At 41.3% G+C, this 21,183-nt stretch overlaps 1 protein-coding gene across 3 annotated transcripts in view; it reads left to right on the top strand.

Annotated features, from left to right (window-relative positions):
* The window catches only part of LOC143125341 (uncharacterized), a 263,904-nt gene that overhangs the window by 12,079 nt on the left and 230,642 nt on the right, over positions 1 to 21,183 (top strand). For all 3 annotated transcript variants that reach the window (XR_012987252.1, XM_076286721.1, XM_076286733.1), the window contains exons 3-7: positions 4,538 to 4,644; positions 9,404 to 11,132; positions 12,104 to 12,277; positions 13,080 to 13,253; positions 14,245 to 14,418. Coding sequence is in view for 2 of the 3 variants with exons in the window: in XM_076286721.1 (XP_076142836.1) it covers positions 4,538 to 4,644; positions 9,404 to 11,132; positions 12,104 to 12,277; positions 13,080 to 13,253; positions 14,245 to 14,418 (2,358 nt within the window). In the remaining variant the exon portion in view is untranslated. The remainder of the gene's footprint in view (positions 1 to 4,537; positions 4,645 to 9,403; positions 11,133 to 12,103; positions 12,278 to 13,079; positions 13,254 to 14,244; positions 14,419 to 21,183) is intronic.

Genomic DNA, 21,183 nt, shown 5'->3' with positions numbered 1-21,183 from the left:
TTGGGAAGCATTTGGCTCACCGCCCTTAGTTAATCCACTGTTTGCGATTTGGGGCTATAGCGTATACCGGGGCAAGCTCTGTAGTGGTTGATCAACGGCTTATTTAGTGTGTTTTAATGCAGAAAAATATGGAGAGAGTATTATGTCTCAGTATTGTTTGTATATGCAAACACCGCAATCCACGCGTATGATATAATTTGTAAGTGCAAAGTCAAAATTTGTGACTTGTACATTTAATTTGCAAGCGCAACGTCAAAGTTTGTGACGTGTAGATATTTGCACAAAGGTGTAATGATTTATTCAAATGTTTGGAAACTTGCAAATTAAATCATACCAATTTGTAAAAATATATCACGTTTTGCATGTGCATCTGTCTTGAAATTTCATTTGCAACACTTACGTTCCATGTGTGAAGTGTTGATTCTGCATTTGCAGATCATCCAACACGCACATTCATTCCTACTCCCGCTTGCGTAATTTTGAGACATTCCTTTCGCCTTTTTCCAATTCGATCCATACGCAAAGGTTTAACCTATGCAAGAGTCCCCCCCCCCGCTTTACTGATGTACATTCTACGAAATCCAACATTAACTACTTTCACTTCAAGAACAAAAGAAGCACACACACACCCCTGTGTGTACCTGCCTGTGATTCTGTGTGTGTGTGTGAGAGAGAGAGAGAGAGAAAGAGAGAGAGCGAACTTGTGTGTAGAAGTGCTTGCTAGTATGTAAACACCTGTCTTATGTTTTGTAATTGTGTGTGTGTGTGTGTGCACATGCATGTGATGTGATGTGATGGATGTGCATTGTGTACAGATGAGTCACATCCTCTAGAAGTAAACATTCATATACTCTGTGTGAGTGTGTGTGGCGACTTCTCCCTCATTGTCGAACATAAAGGTGTCTAGGGGACTGTCACCTTTACTTTTCCTTTTTTAAGGCAACTACAAATATTAGGTAAATGTTTAAAGACCTAGGCTAATAGTGTTCTTGAGAACTTTCTGTGTCTCAATCAGTGACCGCTCAAGAAGATAGCCTACGTCAGCCATGAGTTTCGCTTTGTTTATGTTGTAGCTACACACTTGTCTCGGGCGTTTGCTTCAAAAAAAAGAACACGTATGGAGGACTATAATGGTCTAAAAGTTGGATTATAGTGACACAATCGAGACAGCTGATGAGGTTGGCCAATCTGTTTAACTTTTTTGGATATGATATTGTGAGCTCTATGTGCGAATTCGGAGAAGAAGCGTAGGCTGTGTTCTTTCCGTGCATCAATGTAGACCAGCGGTTCCCAAACTTTTTTCCCCGCGGACCACCTTCTACATCCTGACTCAGCTCGCGTACCCCCACCATCCAACACATAAAAAAGTAACACATTCTATTGACGCATTCCAGGCATCGTGTTTAATTAGCCGCCCTACATAATAACAAAATCAAAATGTGCAACTGGTCTATGAGCACTCACGCTAAAATGAAAAACCACACTAGAATGGTTAGATAGCATCTCACTGCAGACCAGGCACTGTGGCTTTGGGAAGTCTCCCAATCCACGTGAAGCCAAGGGCTATATGCCTCATCATACTTTTGTTTTCTTCACGCAGTCTTTTCTGTCTCATTCTCTTTTATCCTCATGCGCTTCACCTCCACCTTCATTGGTCTGCTCCCCATCCCATCGTTACCTGTGTCCTGCTCTGTTTCTCTCGCTTCTTCTCTTCGATCGCTTTAATTAGGCCAGTGGACAGTGTCCCTGTTTTTAGCCAGTTTTAGCTACCTAGCCTATACTTCAACAAAACTAACGCGCCAGATATTCTGGCTGCCCGCAGGAAATCACGTGTATTGTGTGTAGCTTATATTTTAATGAATACATAGCCTATTGTAGCGATCTCACCCTCAGACAAGATTCACCTTTGGCCAGGACGGCCATTTATTGGAACAGGAAGACTCATACGTACACAGACAACTACATAGGGCAACACAGGGGCAGTCCCAGCCGCACATGCAACACACAACAAGGGTTCACCACACACATCAACACGAGGACAAGCACATGAGGCACAACCAAAGAGACCAACACGCTAACAAATACACAACATGCTAAACGCAACTACAACTACCATAATCGACACCACACCCCATTGCATCCACTCGCACTGCACTCGGGGAGACACCCACTCAACGTCAGACAAGAACATCCACCGACGCTACACTATTATAGAGTTTACAAATGATTTCCTTTAATTTCACATTTCCATATTATTATAACCCGATTCAAAAGGATGTATTATTTATGAATTAATTAGATTATTAATTCATTAATCATTTTTAACTCCTTTCCGCCATTGCCCTTTTCATCTCGCGTACCCCCTAGTGGCAGCTCGCGTACCACCGGGGGTACGCGTACCACAGTTTGGGAATCCCTGATGTAGACAATTTCTTACTATCGCAAACTCTTGTCAGGGGAGGTCATTCATTTTGGGTGTCACCTATGACTTAAACAGATAGCCTGCTATGCCACCCGATGTAGGCTACTATTATTGTTACCGTTTTTAATCAATGCAACTAACATGTGTAAAGCGACGCAATATAAACCGTAGCCTATGCAATTTATTATCCCGTCTGTTATGACATGTACAACAATGTATTTCACAATTTGCGACGGAAGGTTTTGACTGACGTGTTAATATAAAATAATAATAATATTGTCATAATCGCGAACTGTCGAGTAAGGGGGTCAGTCGTGTTTGTGACGCACAGGTAGCCTATTTTGCTTAGGCCTCACTTTTAACGACAGTAGGTTGTGAGTGTATGTTGACAAAAAATAACCATACAATTAAAATAGTCAACTTTGCTATAAAATATTATTAATTTATAGCACAAATCCATAACCAGTAGGCCTACCAGAACCTCGCATATTAGCGTCATGATTTGTGTGCGTCTATTTGGCAAGGCCACTAGCTGTCATGGATGCGTTGAAGGAAGCTGTCAAAAGTTAAAAAATAAATGGAGATGGGCAGCTGTTGGAAACGGGGGAGAACTAACAAGCCATTGTGTAAAGAAATTAAAGTGCCAGGGGTTTGCTTTCGCGCGGTTCGCTGCAAGAAAATTGTTTATGGATGCAATAGGAAAACGTTTTAGCACGCCACCAATCAGAAGACCGCCATAAGGTTAACGTTCGTGCACTTCAGGACATCTTCCCTACCCGGTGCAACTAGCCACCACGACAGAGGTAGGCTATGTTTATCTATGGCTGACCGTTTTTACGTTTAGAAAGTAGGCTACGCATGTTCTTTCATAGCGCAACACGACCTGTCCTTCACCATATCGCAACCTCTTGTCAACCTTATACAATCTGTTGCTGAAGACAAAAGCGCCGTCTCCAGATTGTCGTTATCAAATGCGCAGACCTCCTGCATGAGCACACACGAGTATTGCTGCTCATTGGAAAACTGAGTTGTCTGTAAAACTCAAAATTACCATGTTTTCATTAAATGCAGATGAGGCAACAAATTGAAATATGAACAATATCTAGAATGTTCTGATTCGTTACTTTGATGAGGAAATGGGAAGTCTTGCAAACTTGATTTTATAGATTTTACTTGGTGTTGAATTGCATATTAACAAGAAAAAAATCTCCCTTTTAAACACTTTTGGCCTGAAGTAATTAAATAAGTGTGTGTTAAAGCCTTTCTACAATATTGCTGCAGTAGAAAAGAACAGCAATGGCTAATCAGCAATGGTCAGGGATGGTACTAAAATATATTTTTGTTCATCAGGAAAACTCAATCTCAATCAAGAACACTCTCAATTCGCCTTATTCACATGGCGGCCATTGGCGGCTAAAACGAGGCTACAGGGTACACAAACCATAGGATGTTCTATGCATTCACCTGTAGGTGGCATTAATTATATAGTAAGTGTACCCTGTAGCCTTGTTTTGGTTTAAACAATGGCCGCCGTGTGAATAAGGCGAATACTCCCTTTACTTTGCTGTTTGCATCTTTTTGTACATTAAAAACCAATAGGTCGCGACAGCAAAAGGGGTGCTATCTCTATAGGTAGATATGAACAACGTATGACTTATGGCCTGAAAAAAGTTCAGTCAAACGATTTTTTTTCACTTTAATCCCTGCTTAATAGAAGCACACCTGGTGTTGCAGATGCGCTAAGGGTGTCAGGGAGTAACACTAATGCATACCAGATTCCATAAAAACAAAGTTGCAGTTCCACTATCCTCCATTAATCATAGAAATCGAAGAAAACCACCAGGCAGACAGGAAATAAAATATCTTTAGGTGGTTTTGGGGGGTATTTACTGGTGCTTTCATCATACAGATGCTGGGCTTTTCTGGTAGTACTATTGTTGGTGTCATTTACTTGGTGTACTTACACATAGTTTTCAAGCTCTTTATTTCTCTATTTATCCATGGTGAAAAGAGATCCAAATTCAGAGAAGCAAATATGTATTTATTATTTATGAATATCTTTAGGGATATCTATAGTGGTTAGATTATGATGTATTTTCTTTCTCCTCGCCTCAGGAGGCTGCATTCAGCAGGAGTCCTGGAGCTCCCACGACCCCGCCATCAGGAGCCCTACCCGACCGTGTACCAGCAGGGGGCGCTGAACAGGCAGATGAGACCTGGGGGTGAGGTTCTTAATGTCACCTCTGTCTCGGACTCTCGGTCCCTCGCCCCTCCATCCTCCTCCTGTCCTCAATCCAGTCTGGACTGGTCTTTGTGTCTCCTCCAGACCTCTCCTCCATTCTCCATCTAATCTAGTCTGCTCTTTTCTTGTCCCCTGTATCTTATTTCAGGGTGTCTGCACCCCTGGTACGAATAGCCTTGGCCCCACAGCTGAGCTATTCACACCCTGTGACGTAACAACAAAAACACGTTGCTTGCGCTTGTTTTTTCTTCAGCAGAAAGTGAAGAATTCTGAAAGGTGTCGGTGCTAATATCTAGTCAAATTAAGTTTCAGGTGGAAAAGTTGTGTTTTATTTTCAGAATCTTTGTTCAGTGAATACATACAACCGACAGTTTGTTAGTTAACAGAGATTTTGTGATTATGATGCTCAGGCCTATGAACTATAAGTTTGGCTGCAAACTTTCATCTGTGTGGAAGTAGATAACTCAGTGGTTAGCGTCATGGTTTAAAGCAACACCAAAGAGTTTTTTGTACCTTAAAATAATGTTTCCAAAATTGTTTCAGTGGTTCATCAACTCGTTACTCGTAAGGGTGAACGGCACTTCTGCATTCACTTCGCGGCCCTCTATCGGCTATAACCGCACTATGTAAGTTTGCCAGATCGGGTAGCGGATCTGTAGTTCGATATTTACTTTGATGTCAGGTCTAGATTACAGCATTAAACTTGTGCATATTAATACATTAAATTGCTTTCCCTCTTCTCCCTCCCAGCATTTCACAACATAGTATGGACAGCTTTGATCGCCCAGTTAAGTCATGCACAAGAGGCTGCAATTTTACAGAGAGCATTTTGAACATTATTTAATGGCACTTATAAACACTACATGGGTAAATTGCAATAAATGGGATTAGTTTTGGAGCCAAATGTTGGAGTTAGAATAAATACCTCTGTGCCAATTGCTTGATCATTTTACAGCCATGTCATTTTCGTTATGCATTATTTGTTTTGGTTGTTTATAAAGTGCTAAATTAATCGATTACAAAAATAATCGATAGCTGCAGCCCTAGTAAAATTCAGATAGGCATATAGGCTATAACACGTTGGATGCTAGTTGAACAAAGTAATAGGAGTTAGATATAAAGTACATCAGGTAAAACAATACATCAAATGTAAAGGAAATAAAGCAAACCCCAAAGAAAGAAGAGAGAGAGGTCAGAGAAAGGAGAAAGTGACCTCCAGCCAGCAGAAGAATTAAGAGAGTGTATATCAAAGGGCAACCCTGCTTTATCTTAAAGCACTGAAATATGCACAACCCTCCCAACTGGCCTGCAGATCATTGGTTAGTTGGTGTAAAGGTGTAGGTGACATATTCACATATACAGACTAGAGTGTAGTTCCTAGTCAACTATGCACAGATACAGTAGATTATGAAACCATGATCAAAATGCTGCTTACATTACAAATATTAATTCAAGACCAAACATGAATGTCATTTTTACAGCGTATATTTTCAGACATTTTAGAAGTAATAATCAAACCAGTTTCTCTTTTTGGAGTAATTTGACTATGTTAATTAGCAACCCCTGGCACCCCTGTGTGGTGAGGAATGTTCTTTGTTTGAGATGGAGGGGTGGCCATTTGGCTGTCTTGGTGCAAAGACCCGGGCCTCACACTATCATCACCTAAATAATGTAGATAGATTCCTAATTGTTTTTTCACATTTGAGTTACAAATAAGTGCATGTTTACAGTATCTGAAGGAGCCAGCTGATTACAATATTTGTTATAAGTATTGCAGAAATATTACAAAACTAAGATGAAGTTTGATTGCAGCATCTTGCTTTAAAAGGCAAATTTTCATGCAGTATTGTAGATTGTCAAAGAGTGCACAGGAAAATATAATATCAACAACAAATCAAATCGCTTATCTACTTATTAAGCCAAGCAGATTGTAATGTCACAAAACCACAACACATAACCTGTTTCTTTTGCAACACAAACAAAGGAGCCAAGCAGCTAGGGGCAAGGAGCCAAGCTTTAGGGGCAGCCGTGGCCTACTGGTTAGCGCTTCGGACTTGTAACCGGAGGGTTGCCGGTTCGAACCCCGACCAGTAGGCACAGCTGAAGTGCCCTTGAGCAAGGCACCTAACCCCTCACTGCTCCCCGAGCACCGCTGTTGATGCAGGCAGCTCACTGCGCCGGGATTAGTGTGTGCTTCACCTCACTGTGTGTACACTGTGTGTTGAGTGTGTTTCACTAATTCACGGGTCTCTGGGATAAATGCAGACCAAATTTCCCTCGGGATTTCACGGGATCAAAAGAGTATATATACTTATACTTATCTCTGATGGTGTCTGATGGTGAAACTGATTACAGTTGCCAGTCCAGTAGTGTCCAACACACCCCACATGTCTCCTCAAGGAAGTAACAGAAACTAGGAGAAGATAGTACCACATCTCACAGCAACAAACAGAGTGGAGAGATTGTTTCTGGGTCAGAGAAAGGTCAGCAATCCTGGTCCCAACTGAGGAGCCATCTAACGGGAGATTCAACGGGAGAGTGCAAGGTGCGCTAATGTCCTCAGATCAGAGAGACTTGATCTGATATAAGAGTGATAGGCGTCGGAGGACCACGGGCCGAGAGTTTTAAGAGCTTGATTGGACAGGCTGTTATTTGCCGCGTTGGTGGCTGTACCATAAAATAATGAGTAGAGTAACGGCCTGCTGGGATTCCAATTTGAGTTAGAACAGCGTTGAGCTGCGTTTGAAACCAGAAGCGAGTAACGGAGCATCCGTAGTCTGGAGGGGGAATCTATCCATACCATGGAAAAAGTAATTAGCCGAAATTGCATAGGACTGCAGGAGAGAGTAGAAGTTGAAAATGACAGCCCAAAGCACACGGTTGTGAAGTTCAACATTTAATGCACCCCAATTTACTGTATACTGTAGCTAACCGTGGTAGCTATAATGGCAAGAGAAGTGGTGAGTAGCAACAAATTATTAGAGAGGACTCTGAAGAACAGAGCAGAGCTACATGCTGGTGCAGGTGCTCCAAGGGTCAGCTAGAGAAGTAACGGAGCAGATCTACACGCTGGTGTAGGTGCTCCCTTGGTCAGCTAGGGAAGGGCTTTAATATGCTGGCACTCTCTGAACACAGAGGAAGGCAAAAAAACTCCCAGACATTTAAAGGAGAAAAATTCCTTTCATTGCCCTCTTAGCAATGAGCGACAGAGCAACAGCTCCTGTGTATCAGCTGCCTTATGGCCAACATTGAGTTAGGGTAAAGCGATGCTCTCTTAAATACATTTTGTATACATCACCACATAGATTTTATTTTATTACTATTTCATGTAGACGTGGTCTCAAATGAGACGTCGGGACGGGATAGGGTGGTGGCACCAGTCCAGGGAAAGAGGGATGAGAGAGAACCAGGGACGCGGTCCCTGGCTGGGAAAAAACGCGGCCTCGAACATGGTTCGCGCCGCCGGGAGATTATGGGGAAAGGGGAAAAGGTAGCGATGCGGTCACTATGGGGCAAGGGGGAGGAGGTTGCGCAGCACCCTGGGTCGGCAAAGAGAAAAGTGGGGAGGGTTGATTAGCTGGAAAAGAGAAAGAGGCCGCAGTAGCGGAAGGCAAGGTAGAGGGCTGCACGCGGGCTGCCATAACTTGCTGAGTTGAAAAAACATGTTGCATGAACTGAGGGGGAGACGCCGGAGGAACGGAGCTCTGCGCTGTGGCGCTGGTGCTTGGTTGATCGGCTATATAGTAGGAGTGGAAAGATTGTTGGAGAAGGCGAAGCAGGTCTGCTTTCCTTGCGAAACGAGGGCAATCGATCTTACATCCAACTCTGCTCTAATCAAAGATATGGTCCGTGGAGTAGCTCTCCTTCTTTGGGTCGTGCGGCGGCTATTGCTGTTATTAGAAACAGGTGAGCGATTGGATGCCCGAGAAGGCGCTGGGGAAGCCAATCTGCGTGACCGGCGACTTGTTTCCTAGCTTGACCAAACGCGTCTTGCAAGCGGAGCAGCCGATGCTGCAGCTTCGGCAGGTAGAGATAGACTGCGAATAAATATCCTGTCTGATTGAAGAAGGAGGCGTAACAAATTCCGTCATGCTCCTCCCGAACTTCTGTTTGTAAACGCCATTACGGGTAAGAAAACGTACCAGTGCATTAACTGTTTCAGTTTAAGTACACAACTCACACAACACCAGAGAGTGCAGAAGTGAAGCCATACTGCATTCCTGACGGTCACTTTGGACAAAAGCATCTGCTAAATACCATGAACATAAACATACGCCAGGTCATTACAATATTGTTAAAGGTACACTATGCAAGATTTTCACCTTAATATATCCTTTACGAAGCAAATTTGATAGTAAACAAACTTGTAATAGGGGTATCGTCCACATTATAGCCATACAGCATAGCAAACCTAACATAATTCTGAGAAATTTCTCAACGGTAAAACAGCCACTTTTGTGTCACAGCATACCCTGGCTTAGAGCGCAACATACCTTGCTAACCCACTAATCGAGATTTGTAGTAGGCCTTTAGTCCATTGAGAAGGCACAAACATGCACTATTATCACCTAAATAATGAAGATAGATTTCTTTTTTTTTTCAAACTGGGTTACAAATAAGTGCATGTTTACAGTATCTAAAGTAATATTGCAGAAATGTTACGAAACCTGAGATAATTGAGAAATTTCTCAACATTACAGAATATTTACTCTGTATCCTGTGTTTTGTTTATTCAATAGAGGATGATGAGTTCCTGAAGTTTCACAAAGCCAGTCTGAAGAGGAGGATTGAGCAGTGTGGTGAAAGTATAACAAAAGCTGCAAGTCAGACCAATCACAGGATCATCACAAAATATGCTGCAGAAGTTAAAGTCTTGTTTTCCTTGTTTGAGGAGAAATTCAATTCAGTCTCCTGCAATGACATCTTCAAAGCACATGGTGTTGTAAGGACAGTAATGACCCAGGGCGCAGCTGGCATTGGAAAAACATCCTCTGTGCACAAGTTCATTCTTGACTGGGCTGATGGAAAAGAAAACAAGGATGTGGATGTTGTGTTCATGTTTCCATTTTGGAAACTGAATCTAGTCAAGGACATCTCCTGTAGTCTGCACAAGCTGCTGGTTAATTTCCACCCAGAGTTTGACAATTTAGCAGCTATAAAGAGATTTGATGACTCCAGAATTGTTGTGATCTTTGATGGTCTTGATGAAAGCCAACTTCATTTGGATTTCCAAAATAACCAAATGCTGTGTGACATTTCAGAAATATCATCTGTGGGCACAATAATAACAAATATTATCAAAGGCAATTTGCTTCCTTTTGCGAAGGTGTGGATAACCTCACATGGATCATCAACCAACCAAGTTCCCTCTTGGTATATCAACCGAGTGACAGAAATGCTTCCCCTCTCTGACTCACAAATGGAGGAGTTTGTCAAAGAGAGTCTAAATGATGTCACAGATGCAAGTAATATCTTGCTTCGAATCAAGTTGTCAAGAAGCCTCCATGCCATGTGTCACACCCCAGCCTTGTGTTCAATTGCAGTCAGTGTTGTTAAGAATATGCTTGAACAGGGGGAAAACAGGATACAAACCTGCACTGAATTGTACTCACATTTCGTTATTAGTCAGATGAACACAGAGGCTGAGGTCAAGAGCAGTTCTGTGCAAATTGAGGGTGAGAAAATGGTCGATGGGGACCCCCAAAGAACAAGTAGAGAAATTATGTTGAGATTTTCAGAACTAGCTTTGAGACAGTTGATGAAAAACAGTTTCACATTTTTTGAACAGGATTTGAGAGACTTTGAAATTAATATCTCAGAGACATCAATTTTCAGGGTTTTCATAGAGAGCAATCAAGACAAGTCTGAGTTCTTTCAGGAGAATGTTTTCCGCTTCAAGCATATGGGCATTCAGGAGTTTCTGGCTGCAATCTGTGTCTTTTATGCTTACAACAACAAAAACATGGACATCTTAAGGCTTTTATTGGGGGGCAAGTTCAGAATACAGCCTGAAGATGTTTCCCTGGATACTCTGCTGAGAAGTGCTGTGGATAAAATGTTGGAGAGGAAGAATGGACACCAATACTTTCTGCGTTTCCTCCATGGAATGTCTCTGGAGTCCAGTCAGATGCTTTTGCAAAGTCTATTGACAGATTCTTGCGACCGCTCAGGGACAACTGAAAGCACACTGAAATACATAAAAGATTTGGGTAAACAGGCAGATGTCTCTATGGACAAATGTATTGATCTTCTCCACTGTCAGATTGAAATGCAAGACCCCAGTGTGATTGAAGACATTGAGAGCCTCCTGAAATCACAGAGAGAATTTTCACTTTCTCATTGGTCAGAGATTAGCACCTTAATTCAGATGTCAGGAGGGATTCTGGGTGAATTTAACCACCAAAAGTGTCACCCTTCAGAACGCAAAACAGTACTAAGCATGTTCGTGAGCTGCTGTAGAAAGGCCCAGTGAGTGTCACATTCTATATTCATTTTTATTTTAAGGGCATGACTTTTACTTCATGTTGATATGCTTTGATGGCCATGTTTATAGTCATGAAAGTGGAGGGGTTCACACTCTGAAAGATTGTAAGACTGTAACCACACCTCTGTGTGCAACATTATCCTTCAAACACCATGTTTATAGTCATATCATTGCATCAGGCCAGATAACATCACGATTCCAAAAAAGTTTGGACCTAAAATGCATATAAAAACAGAATGTGATCATCTGCTAATCTCGTAAACCTGTATTTAGCTGCAAAAAGGACATAGACAACAAATCAAATATTGAAAATTACCAATTTGACACTTGATTTCATGGAAAATATTAGTACATTTTGAATTTGATGTCAGCAGTATGTCTCAACAAGTTGGGACAGAGGAAACAAAAGGTTGGAAAAGTTGTGTAATGATAAAGACTAAAAAAGCTGGAGATAAATTGTATTGATTTTTGGAAAATATGATTAAGAAGACCCTAGACTGTTGAGCAGCTGAAATCCTATATCGGGCAAACAACATTTCATTTTCAAAAGTCTAGCAACTGGTTTCCTTAGTTCCTAAACTTTTACAGAATGTAGTTAAATGAGAAGGTGAATTAACAGTGGAAAACATGCCCCTCCCTCAACTTTTTTTGGATGTGGTGGACATAAAGGAAATCACCTGGCATACTTTTATGGGCATGTTATCAGTCATATCATTGCATCAGGTCAGATATACTGTAATGTATGTTACTACATTGTGACAAAACAAACTTAATCCAGTTGATCTGGTTCATGCACCATTTGTGTCAAGAAGGCATTGAATTAAAGAGTAAATATGGTTGTAAAAATATAATCCTCAAAAAACATCTGCCACCATTGGTGTTATAGCTGCAGTACATGTTTGTAATTACCTCTGATAGTGCATCCTCACAAAAACATTCCTCTGTTTGCTTTCAGACTATCAAACTGTGGCCTCTCTGTGGATTCCTGTGTAATGGTGGCCTCAGTTCTCCAGCAGCCACACAGTGCTCTGAGAGAGCTGGACATGAGTGGAAATCACCTGGGGACCACTGGTGTTGAACAGCTGTGCTCTGGACTCAAAAGTCCAAACTGTAAACTAGAAATACTCAGGTCAGTAATGCACGGTGTCTCTTAGATTGTATAAATAAAATCAGTAGAGCACTAGTAGATTTTTTTTTAATTGATGTCAAAAGGTTTGGGAACACTCATGAATTATGAATTCTTCAAACATAAGCTTTTCAATTTTGATGCAGAAGTGTAAAAATGTTAGGAAAGTAAATGGCTAATTGCATCACTAAATACAATACTTTTCGCTGGGTTACTGGGTTATTAGTTGTTTTAAAAATGTTGCCATTATCTTCACCAACTTCTATGTACTTTATCTGATTTCAACTTGAATATGGGGACTGTTTTGATGTGGTTCAACCATAATTTGTTTCAAGGAAACATGAAATGAAAAATAAATATGATTAACATATTATTTTCAAAAACATCTGTCGCCATTGGTGTTGAAGTGATGTCAACAGGATTGGAACCACCCATAAGTGATTTAAACATATGTTTTTGACACAAGTATAAAACTGTTATGAAATTAAAGCAACAATTGCATCATTAAATACAATACAAATCACTGGGTTTTGTGTCAGAGGTTGTTATGGGAATTTTGCCATTCTCTTCACTGTATACCTTAGTTTATTTCAAACACATGAATATGAGGTGACAACTAATTATAAAATGTTTTGACTGTTTTGATCCAGTTCATACACCATTTGTGTCAAGAAACCATGACATTGAGACATGATTTGTGAAATTGTGATCCTCAGAAAATATATTCTGACATTATAGTTGTGGGTTATGTCTGTAATTTCCTCTGATAGTACACCATCACAAAACCAATCCTGTTTGCTTTCAGAATATCAAACTGTGGCCTCTCTGTGGATTCCTGTGTAATGGTGACCTCAGTTCTCCAGCAGCCACACAGTGCTCTGAGAGAGCTGGACATGAGTGGAAATCGCCTGTGGGACTTTGGGGTTAAACAGCTGTGCTCTGGACTCAAAAGTCCAAACTGTAAACTAGAAATACTAAGGTCAGTAATGTCTAGATTGTATGAACAAATTAGAGCACTAGTAGAATCATGTTGTAGGGGATGTCAACAGGATTGTGATGGTATTTTTGATACCATAGATTTAATAGAGACCCAGTCAGACCAATAGTATGAAAAATCAGGAACAGAGTTTATTTACAATGATGCGCATCAAGGGAGAGACAGCATGACTTCACCTAAAGATCCATCAGCTGCTCTAACTAGACAAGGAAATAGATAGGGTTTAAGTATCCTTCCAGGCTGACAGGAGTTGGCGTTGGTCATCCCATCTCACGTGGACTACACTGAATCAGACTCTGATTAGTGGCAACCTGGCAATCCGGAGCAGATAGCTACTGACGCAGCCATGCAGAACAGTGAAACACTGCAAAGTCATAATATTCCTGCTTATCTCTAAGCACAGTCACACACAGGGACAGTACAGATATCATACAATCATACTCTTAGTATCAAAGTGACCTACTAATGAGAAATGCAGAACATTAAACCACATATTGGAATATTGGACATAATGTTCTATTCCACTTTCTCTCAATTGGTAGCACCCATAAGTGATGAATTCTTCAAACATAAACTATGTTTTTGACACAGAAGTGTAAAACTGTTAAGAAGGTAAAGCACTAATTGCATCACTAAATACAATACTATTCACCAGGTCACTTGTTATTAGTTGTTTTAAAAATGTTGCCATTATCTTCACCAAAACTCTACTGTATCTGATTTTAACATGAATATGGGGAGACAATACATTTTAAAAATGTTTATACTTTTTTTTTTTTTAGACTTTTTTTCTTTGTTTTGATGTGGTCCAAACATCATTTGTTTCAATGAAACATGAAATGAAAAATAAATATGATTGTAAACATATTATTTTCAAAAACATCTGCCACCACTGGTGTTGTAGTACAGTAGTTCATGTCTGTAATTACCTCTGATAGTGCACCCTCACAAACTAATCCTCTGTTGCTTTCAGATTATCAAACTGTGGCCTCTCTGAGAGTTCCTGTGTAATGGTGGCCTCAGCTCTACAGCAGCCACACAGTCCTCTGAGAGAGCTGGACATGAGTGGAAATCACTTGTGGGACTTTGGGGTTGAACAGCTGTGCTCTGGACTCAAAAGTCCAAACTGTAAACTAGAAATACTGAGGTCAGTAATGCATGGTGTCTCTTAGATTGTGTGAACAAAATCAGTATCGGAACTCCCCCCTATTACCGTCAGTCCCGTATTTCCGGCGTCTTGCGTGTATGTGTCACTTAATATCCATTTCTAAAGAAACGTAAGCACCCACACCATTTTATTAAATAGGCGACCCATCAGGCCAGCACTATAACTCCGAGCGTGGTAAACAAAATCGGATATTTAAGAACCAAACCAGATTTTGTTCAAATCTACACACCTATGGCTACTGAAAAATGTAAGGTTCATTTAGCAAATGTTATTTTGAAGTGTTAAAAAACATCGTTGTTTTAGAATTTCCGAACAAAAGTGGTGATAATTGGGGGTGTTACGATAAATCACTAGTGGAATCATTTTTTAAGTGGTTCCAACAGGATTAATCGAAGTCATGACTTATGAATTCTTTAAACAAGCTTTTCATTTTGATTCAGAAGTGTGAAAATGTTAGGAAAGTAAACTAATTGCATCACTAAATACATGAACTACTACTAACGCATATTTGTCAACAACGCAAGAACTGCCGGTAGGCTACAATTTTCGCACAACTCTGTGGAAAGGTGTAGCATAGGCTAAGGAAACCCCATTAATTTACCCATTTGTATTCAAAGTATTTCCCACATCATAGCCTATTAGCTCGCAACATGAAACCGAAAATGAAACCTGGAGAGTGGATGTCTCTCCGCTGAGACTCCGCTGTTATTAGATGCACACTCAATCGCTATTAGATGCAGGAAAAAAGCAACGACTGGTAGTAACGAAGATTAAAGCAATTTTGCAAATATGGAAACCTCAAAACTTGGCCAAAAACATTTTGTATGCATTTTTGCAGAATGCAGATTTGTACCAAATAAAGGCTGTGTTGTGGGTTGTGGTTCTACATGTTGGCACAAAACTTAATTTCTGTCAGAAACCAAGTAGGCTAAGCGTTTTCTTCATTATCAATGTGAACTACAGTATGTTCAAGCAGTGACATGTGGTTTAATGCATGGGTTAACGTGACGTGAGTCAGACAGAAGATGGGCCTGTCTTTAGTTCCTGAATCCTGTCCCTCTCAAGTCACGTTAAATGGTGTGATTAGCAACTAGAATAAAAAAAAAAAATCCCGGGGATGACACCCCCGACCCCCGTGTTATTATTATTATGCTATAGGTTCAAATTAAGCTATAAGCTATAGATCCTATAAGTCTTAGCCATAAAAAAGCCTAATTAGTGAAAGAGCCATTGCGTTGTGTGTAAATAGAGGTTAAAAAAAGATATTCTATTCTATTGAAATGCCAGTTTTTCATTTTGTACCATACGTAGCCTTCTGATATTTAGTGGGACTTTTTTTGTTGGGGGGGGGCGGGGGGGACGACGGATTGCCTACCTCCACTGCTAAAAAAATCTAGAGGAAACACTGTGTACTCACTCTTATCTTACTAGCTACATCCATAATTTTAGCAAGGGCGTTCTTCTCTTTGGTAGCAATGTTGCCATACCAGTAGATGATAGAGATTGACACAATGGCCATTGAATAGACTGGGTAAACCCAGCCTGATCTGCCGGAGATTTTTTTCGCCCTGCAGCTCAGGCTGGAAACCTGTGCATCTTTCTCTGCTGCTTCCCTTACAATTTTGCAGGGACCAATCACAAATTGGCTTTTCCACCTGGCGTGCTATTGGTGGGTTTAAAACGATGACGATAGAGAAGCGATGGCAAAGTCTCTCTCACGACCGTCAATCCAATTCCCTTTAACCTCTCGACGATGCTCAATGTATTTTTTAGGTAAGCAAACAAATCGATCGAGCGGGTGAAAATACCATTCACTTTCATGTTTTTTTTGCACAACCTGCAAAAATCGCTCGAGCCATTGCAGCTTCTGCAGACCGCTGATAAATGCTATGGAACGTCACCTATTTCCGCCCTTTTACGTGTATGTGTCACTTAAAGGAACCATATGTAAGAAATGTATTTCAATGATTCATAAAATGGCCCTGATATGTCACTAGACATTAAGAAATCATGTTCATTTCAAATACTTATATCACTGACAACAGTAGTCCGGCCAGGATATTGCCATTTAAAAAGTGAAGTTGCAGCCCTCAACTGATGTTGATGTTGTGTTTTGTCATGTCATGTTGTGTTTTGGCCTGATGCGCCACCCTCTACCTATCTACTAATCACAAAGCCAGTAGTGTTTTGGCATCCGGGTTGGCAACCTCGAGTCAGGGGGGAGGGAGGGGATACACCGCTCTACAGTAATTTGAAAGTGATTGCAGTACCAGTTTTGGCCACAATCTTACATATGGTTCCTTTAATATTCATACAAACCAAGACGGCGGATCTCTAAAGAAACGCAAGCCCCCACCCCATAAGTTCATCTAAATTAGCTATGTACCAAAAATGACATTTTCCGTGACTCGAAGAGCTGTAAACAGTGTTGTGAGGGTGCGTGTACAAATCCGCTTGGAGCTCCAGTGGAATTTTGATTTCACAATAGTGCTGCCACTAACGACTAATTTTCTAACGACTAATCTTTCGACTAATTTTTCGATTAGTCGACTAATCTAAATGACTATAATTTTTTTTTACAAAAATCAAGTGTTTGTTATTTCGTTGTGTCCATTTTATTTTGAACTCAACTGAAGGGAAAACATAAAATATAGATCACCCTACTTTTGTTAGAAGCTTATTAAATGAACTGTTCAAAAAAATAAAACATTTAAAATGCTACCATCAGATCTAATGTCAAACCTTTGATATACTTTACAGTGTTGCCATGGACATAGACAATGTTCAATGTTTGTTAAACTTCTTTGACCTGAGGGCCGATCATGGCACCTACATGAACCAACCCCCCATTAAATTATCATTACTATGCTATCGATACGCTGAAAGGCTGCTTTGAATGTACCAACTGGGACATCTTTAAACACACGTGTGTCAGCCTAGGCGAGTACACAGAGGCTGTGACGTCATACGTCCGGTTTTGTGTTGATGACTGCATCGGGACAAAATGCATCAAGACATATAGCAATGGTAAACCCTGGTTCACCAAAGAGGTTGCTGCACTTTGCAGGAAAAAAAGCTCTGCATTTAAGAAAGGAGACAAGGAGGAGTATAAGACTGCCAAGTATGAACTTCGTTCTGCTATCAGAAAAGCTAAAGCTGATTATGCATTGAAACTGGAGCATCAACTGGCCACCAACAACCCCAGGTCAGTCTGGAAAAGTCTGAAGGAGATGACCAATTTCAATAGAGGGCCTACTTCACCACCAGATGTGGACCCTGAGCTTCCTGACTCAATGCATTTTATGCCCGGTTTGAGGACAATCAGTCACCAGCAGTCTTCCCCTCTCCTCCCACCTCCTCCTCTCCTCCCTTTGTCATCCAGGAGGCAGAGGTGTGCAAACTTTTTAAAAAACAGGCCAGGAAAGCAGCAGGACCAGATCAGCTTTCCCCAGCTGTTTTCAGACACTGTGCAGATCAACTGGCACCTGTCTTCACTGACATTTTCAACACTTCTCTGCAGCAGTGTGTTGTTCCACAGTGTTTTAAAGCCTCTACCATCATTCCGGTCGCAAAGACAACAAAAACAACTGGGCTCAACGACTTCAGGCCCATTGCCCTCACTTCAGTGGCTATGACGGTGTTTGAACGTGTGGTACTCTCCCATCTGCAAATCACAGTATCACCGCTGATGGATCCCTACCAGTTTGCTTACCAGTCTAACAGATCTGTGGAAGATGCCATCAACCTAGGAGTTCACTCTATACTGCAACACCTGGAGTCAAGCAACACCTATGCACGCATGATGTTCATTGACTTTAGCTCTGCCTTTAACACCATTGATCCACTCATCCTCTTCTCTAGGTTGCAAGCCATGAACATCAACTCAGCTCTGTGTCACTGGATACTGGACTTCCTGAGGAATAGAATTCAATCAGTCAAGGTTAACAATACAACATCATGCCCTCTGACCCTCAACACTGGAGCACCACAAGGCTGTGTGTCATCTCCTCTTCTGTTCTTCATCTACACTAATGACATGAGATCTCACCATCACTCTGTCAAAGTATTGAAGTATGCAGATGACACCACCATCATAGGCCTCATTAGTGACAATGACGAGTCCCAGTACCACAAGGAGGTGAAATGGGCTACGGACTGGTGTACTGAAAATAAGCTCCATCTTAACTCCTCAAAAACCAAAGAAATGGTTGTGGACATGAGAAGGTGGCCTAACACCAAAGCCCCGTCTATTATAGGTGAACAGCCTATAACCTTGACTGACTCCTTTAAATTTCTTGGCTCACATATCAGCCATAATTTGAAATGGGACATTAACACCACCCACCTTATCAAAAAGGCGAATCAGAGACTTTATTTCCTAAGACAACTGAAAAAGTTTCATGTCAACAAAACCCTTTTGCTGCTCTTCTACAAAGCCATCATTGAAAGCATCATCACATCTTCAATCACTGTCTGGTATGGGAGCTCTGGCAGTCGCACCAAGAGGAAATTAGAGAGTTGTCACCAAAGCCTCCAACATCACTGGTTGTGACCTTCCATCAGTCCACTCTCTGTATGCTGAACACAGCTTGAACCTAGCAACCAAGATCATCAGGGACGCCTCACATCCGAGCCATGATCTCTTCCAACTTCTGCCCTCTGGAAGACGCTAAAGATCTCTGAAGACAGGAACGACGCGCTTCAACAACAGCTTCTACCCTTCAGCAATTAGACTCCTGAACTCCTGAAGATTTGCAACTACTTATTCTATTTATATTTATCCCCTCCCGCTATTAACCCCCCCCCCCCCCCCCCAAACGGACTGAGCTACAAAAAATACCACCAACATTGTTGTGTGGCAAACCACACATTGTTGTGTGGTTGCATGATAAATACTTCTCAAAACAACAGCAATTATATGGGTGCCATTGTTTTGGGATGTTTCCCTCATGCAAGCATCATACACTGGTAGGCAAATGGAAAGAATATTGACATGATATTTAATTATGCCACAATAGCTTTTGGTCATGTTATTCAAATTTGACTATGCAATACAATGCTAGATAGTGTATTAGTCTGTGCTCGGTTTTTATGGAAGTTGCATAAATCCACATCATTCTATTAAATGTTGTTTCATAATTAAATAGCCTTCCAATAGGTGAATCGGAGCTTTGCTACCAACGTTATCGAGTGGTTTCAGTTTCGCTCGCGCACACGCATGCATTGAATGAACGCTCATACCAGCATTTAATTGTATGCCTCTATGTTTGATGACACTGATTGCAGAAACGTTTGTTTTCTTTTTCTGTCGGTCTGCGGTTCCTTGATCAATTGCGCAGCAAATGATCAGACGAAGCCCCGGGAATAATTTCACTCCACCAGCAGTGTCCACGTTGCGGCCAGTGCTCGTCCGCGGCCCAAAGTTTGAGAAACGATGGTCTAGCCAACTTTGAAAGGCGACAGGAGTTGAGGACTTTGCAAATGTCAGCATGTTCAAAACAAGTAGGCTACAGGCACTTTGCGCGTCTTACCACATAGGTTACCTCACTTTATCAGTTGGCTTGAACGCTAAAAAATACATGTTGTGACCTATTGAACATGGGAAATGACGCGCACCTTGATTGTTGATATCACGGGCACGGCATATTCATTTTAAAGTTTTTTTTTTTGTATGAATGAATAAATGACACGCCGTTGCGTTGTCAACGTGAGCCACTCTCTTCACTTCATTTATTGCAATTTCCACAATACTATAAGCGCTTTCAGATATAACCTCCGGAGTACATGCGGAGGTTTGTCAAACGGAGGTCCTACCCTTCGGATGATTCAGATATGATGCTAACCTGCGGACCTAATACTGACCTTATACGGACGTATGTGTGAACGACATACACGCACATTACAGAATCTCCGTGTGGTTGTCGAGTGAGGGGTGGGGGCTTAGAGTTCACAAGATGCGAGATATATGACGCAGAATATATGCGGCCGCTGCCTGTCACAGCTGCTTTTTGTTTACAAAGTGTAGCCTATGTATTATAGGCTAAAGAAGAGAAATCTATTGTGCGTAGGCTAATACTTGAAGTAGGATAGTCACGTAAGTGCGCACATACAGTATTTGTATGTGTGCTTCGAGTAAACACATTTATCTGTTTTCAACGTAATGCAGGCGCGCGGGAACATATTTTTGACCATGGGTGCTGAATAACAAAATAATGGATGTCCCACGATTTCTCCCCTAGCATGATATGATTTTAATTTAGACAGCTACGCCATTTCAACGCGGTGTATGAGTAGGCCTAAGAGCGAGAAGTTTTGAATGCCCTTGCCACTCCGACTCATCAATAAAAACTGCGTGCACACACACCAGACCAGCACTTGACTTTACATCATTAAACTATTTCAGTATATTGCTTTTCTGATTGTCAAAACCACACCTAACTTATGGCGTCTCCACTCCACAGCAAAAGTGTCCTAACCACGTTACAGCTGTTTTATCTGAGCGACTCCAATAGTGAGAGGATTTCAGTGTCATATTTCGGTGGCACTAGCTAAGCTGTCGTGGAACTCGAGATGACATGTCTACTGATAGGCAACAGGTCTCACCAACACGAAATTCTAATTGCAAAAGATGCATCCTACCTCATCTGTTGTACTGTAGTTATTCGAAATTGGGCTTTTCACAATCCAACGATATATCCAAAGTGCGAACTAGCTGGTGATGGTTTATGAAAACTGCCAGTATGC

This window comes from Alosa pseudoharengus, unplaced genomic scaffold (assembly GCF_046254945.1).
Source record: "Alosa pseudoharengus isolate Yale_2024_CS ecotype anadromous, Long Island Sound unplaced genomic scaffold, YU_APseudo_1.1 YU_APseudo_1.1_scf_1, whole genome shotgun sequence".
Taxonomy (NCBI): domain Eukaryota; kingdom Metazoa; phylum Chordata; class Actinopteri; order Clupeiformes; family Clupeidae; genus Alosa; species Alosa pseudoharengus.
This window is presented reverse-complemented; position numbering and strand designations above follow the sequence as displayed.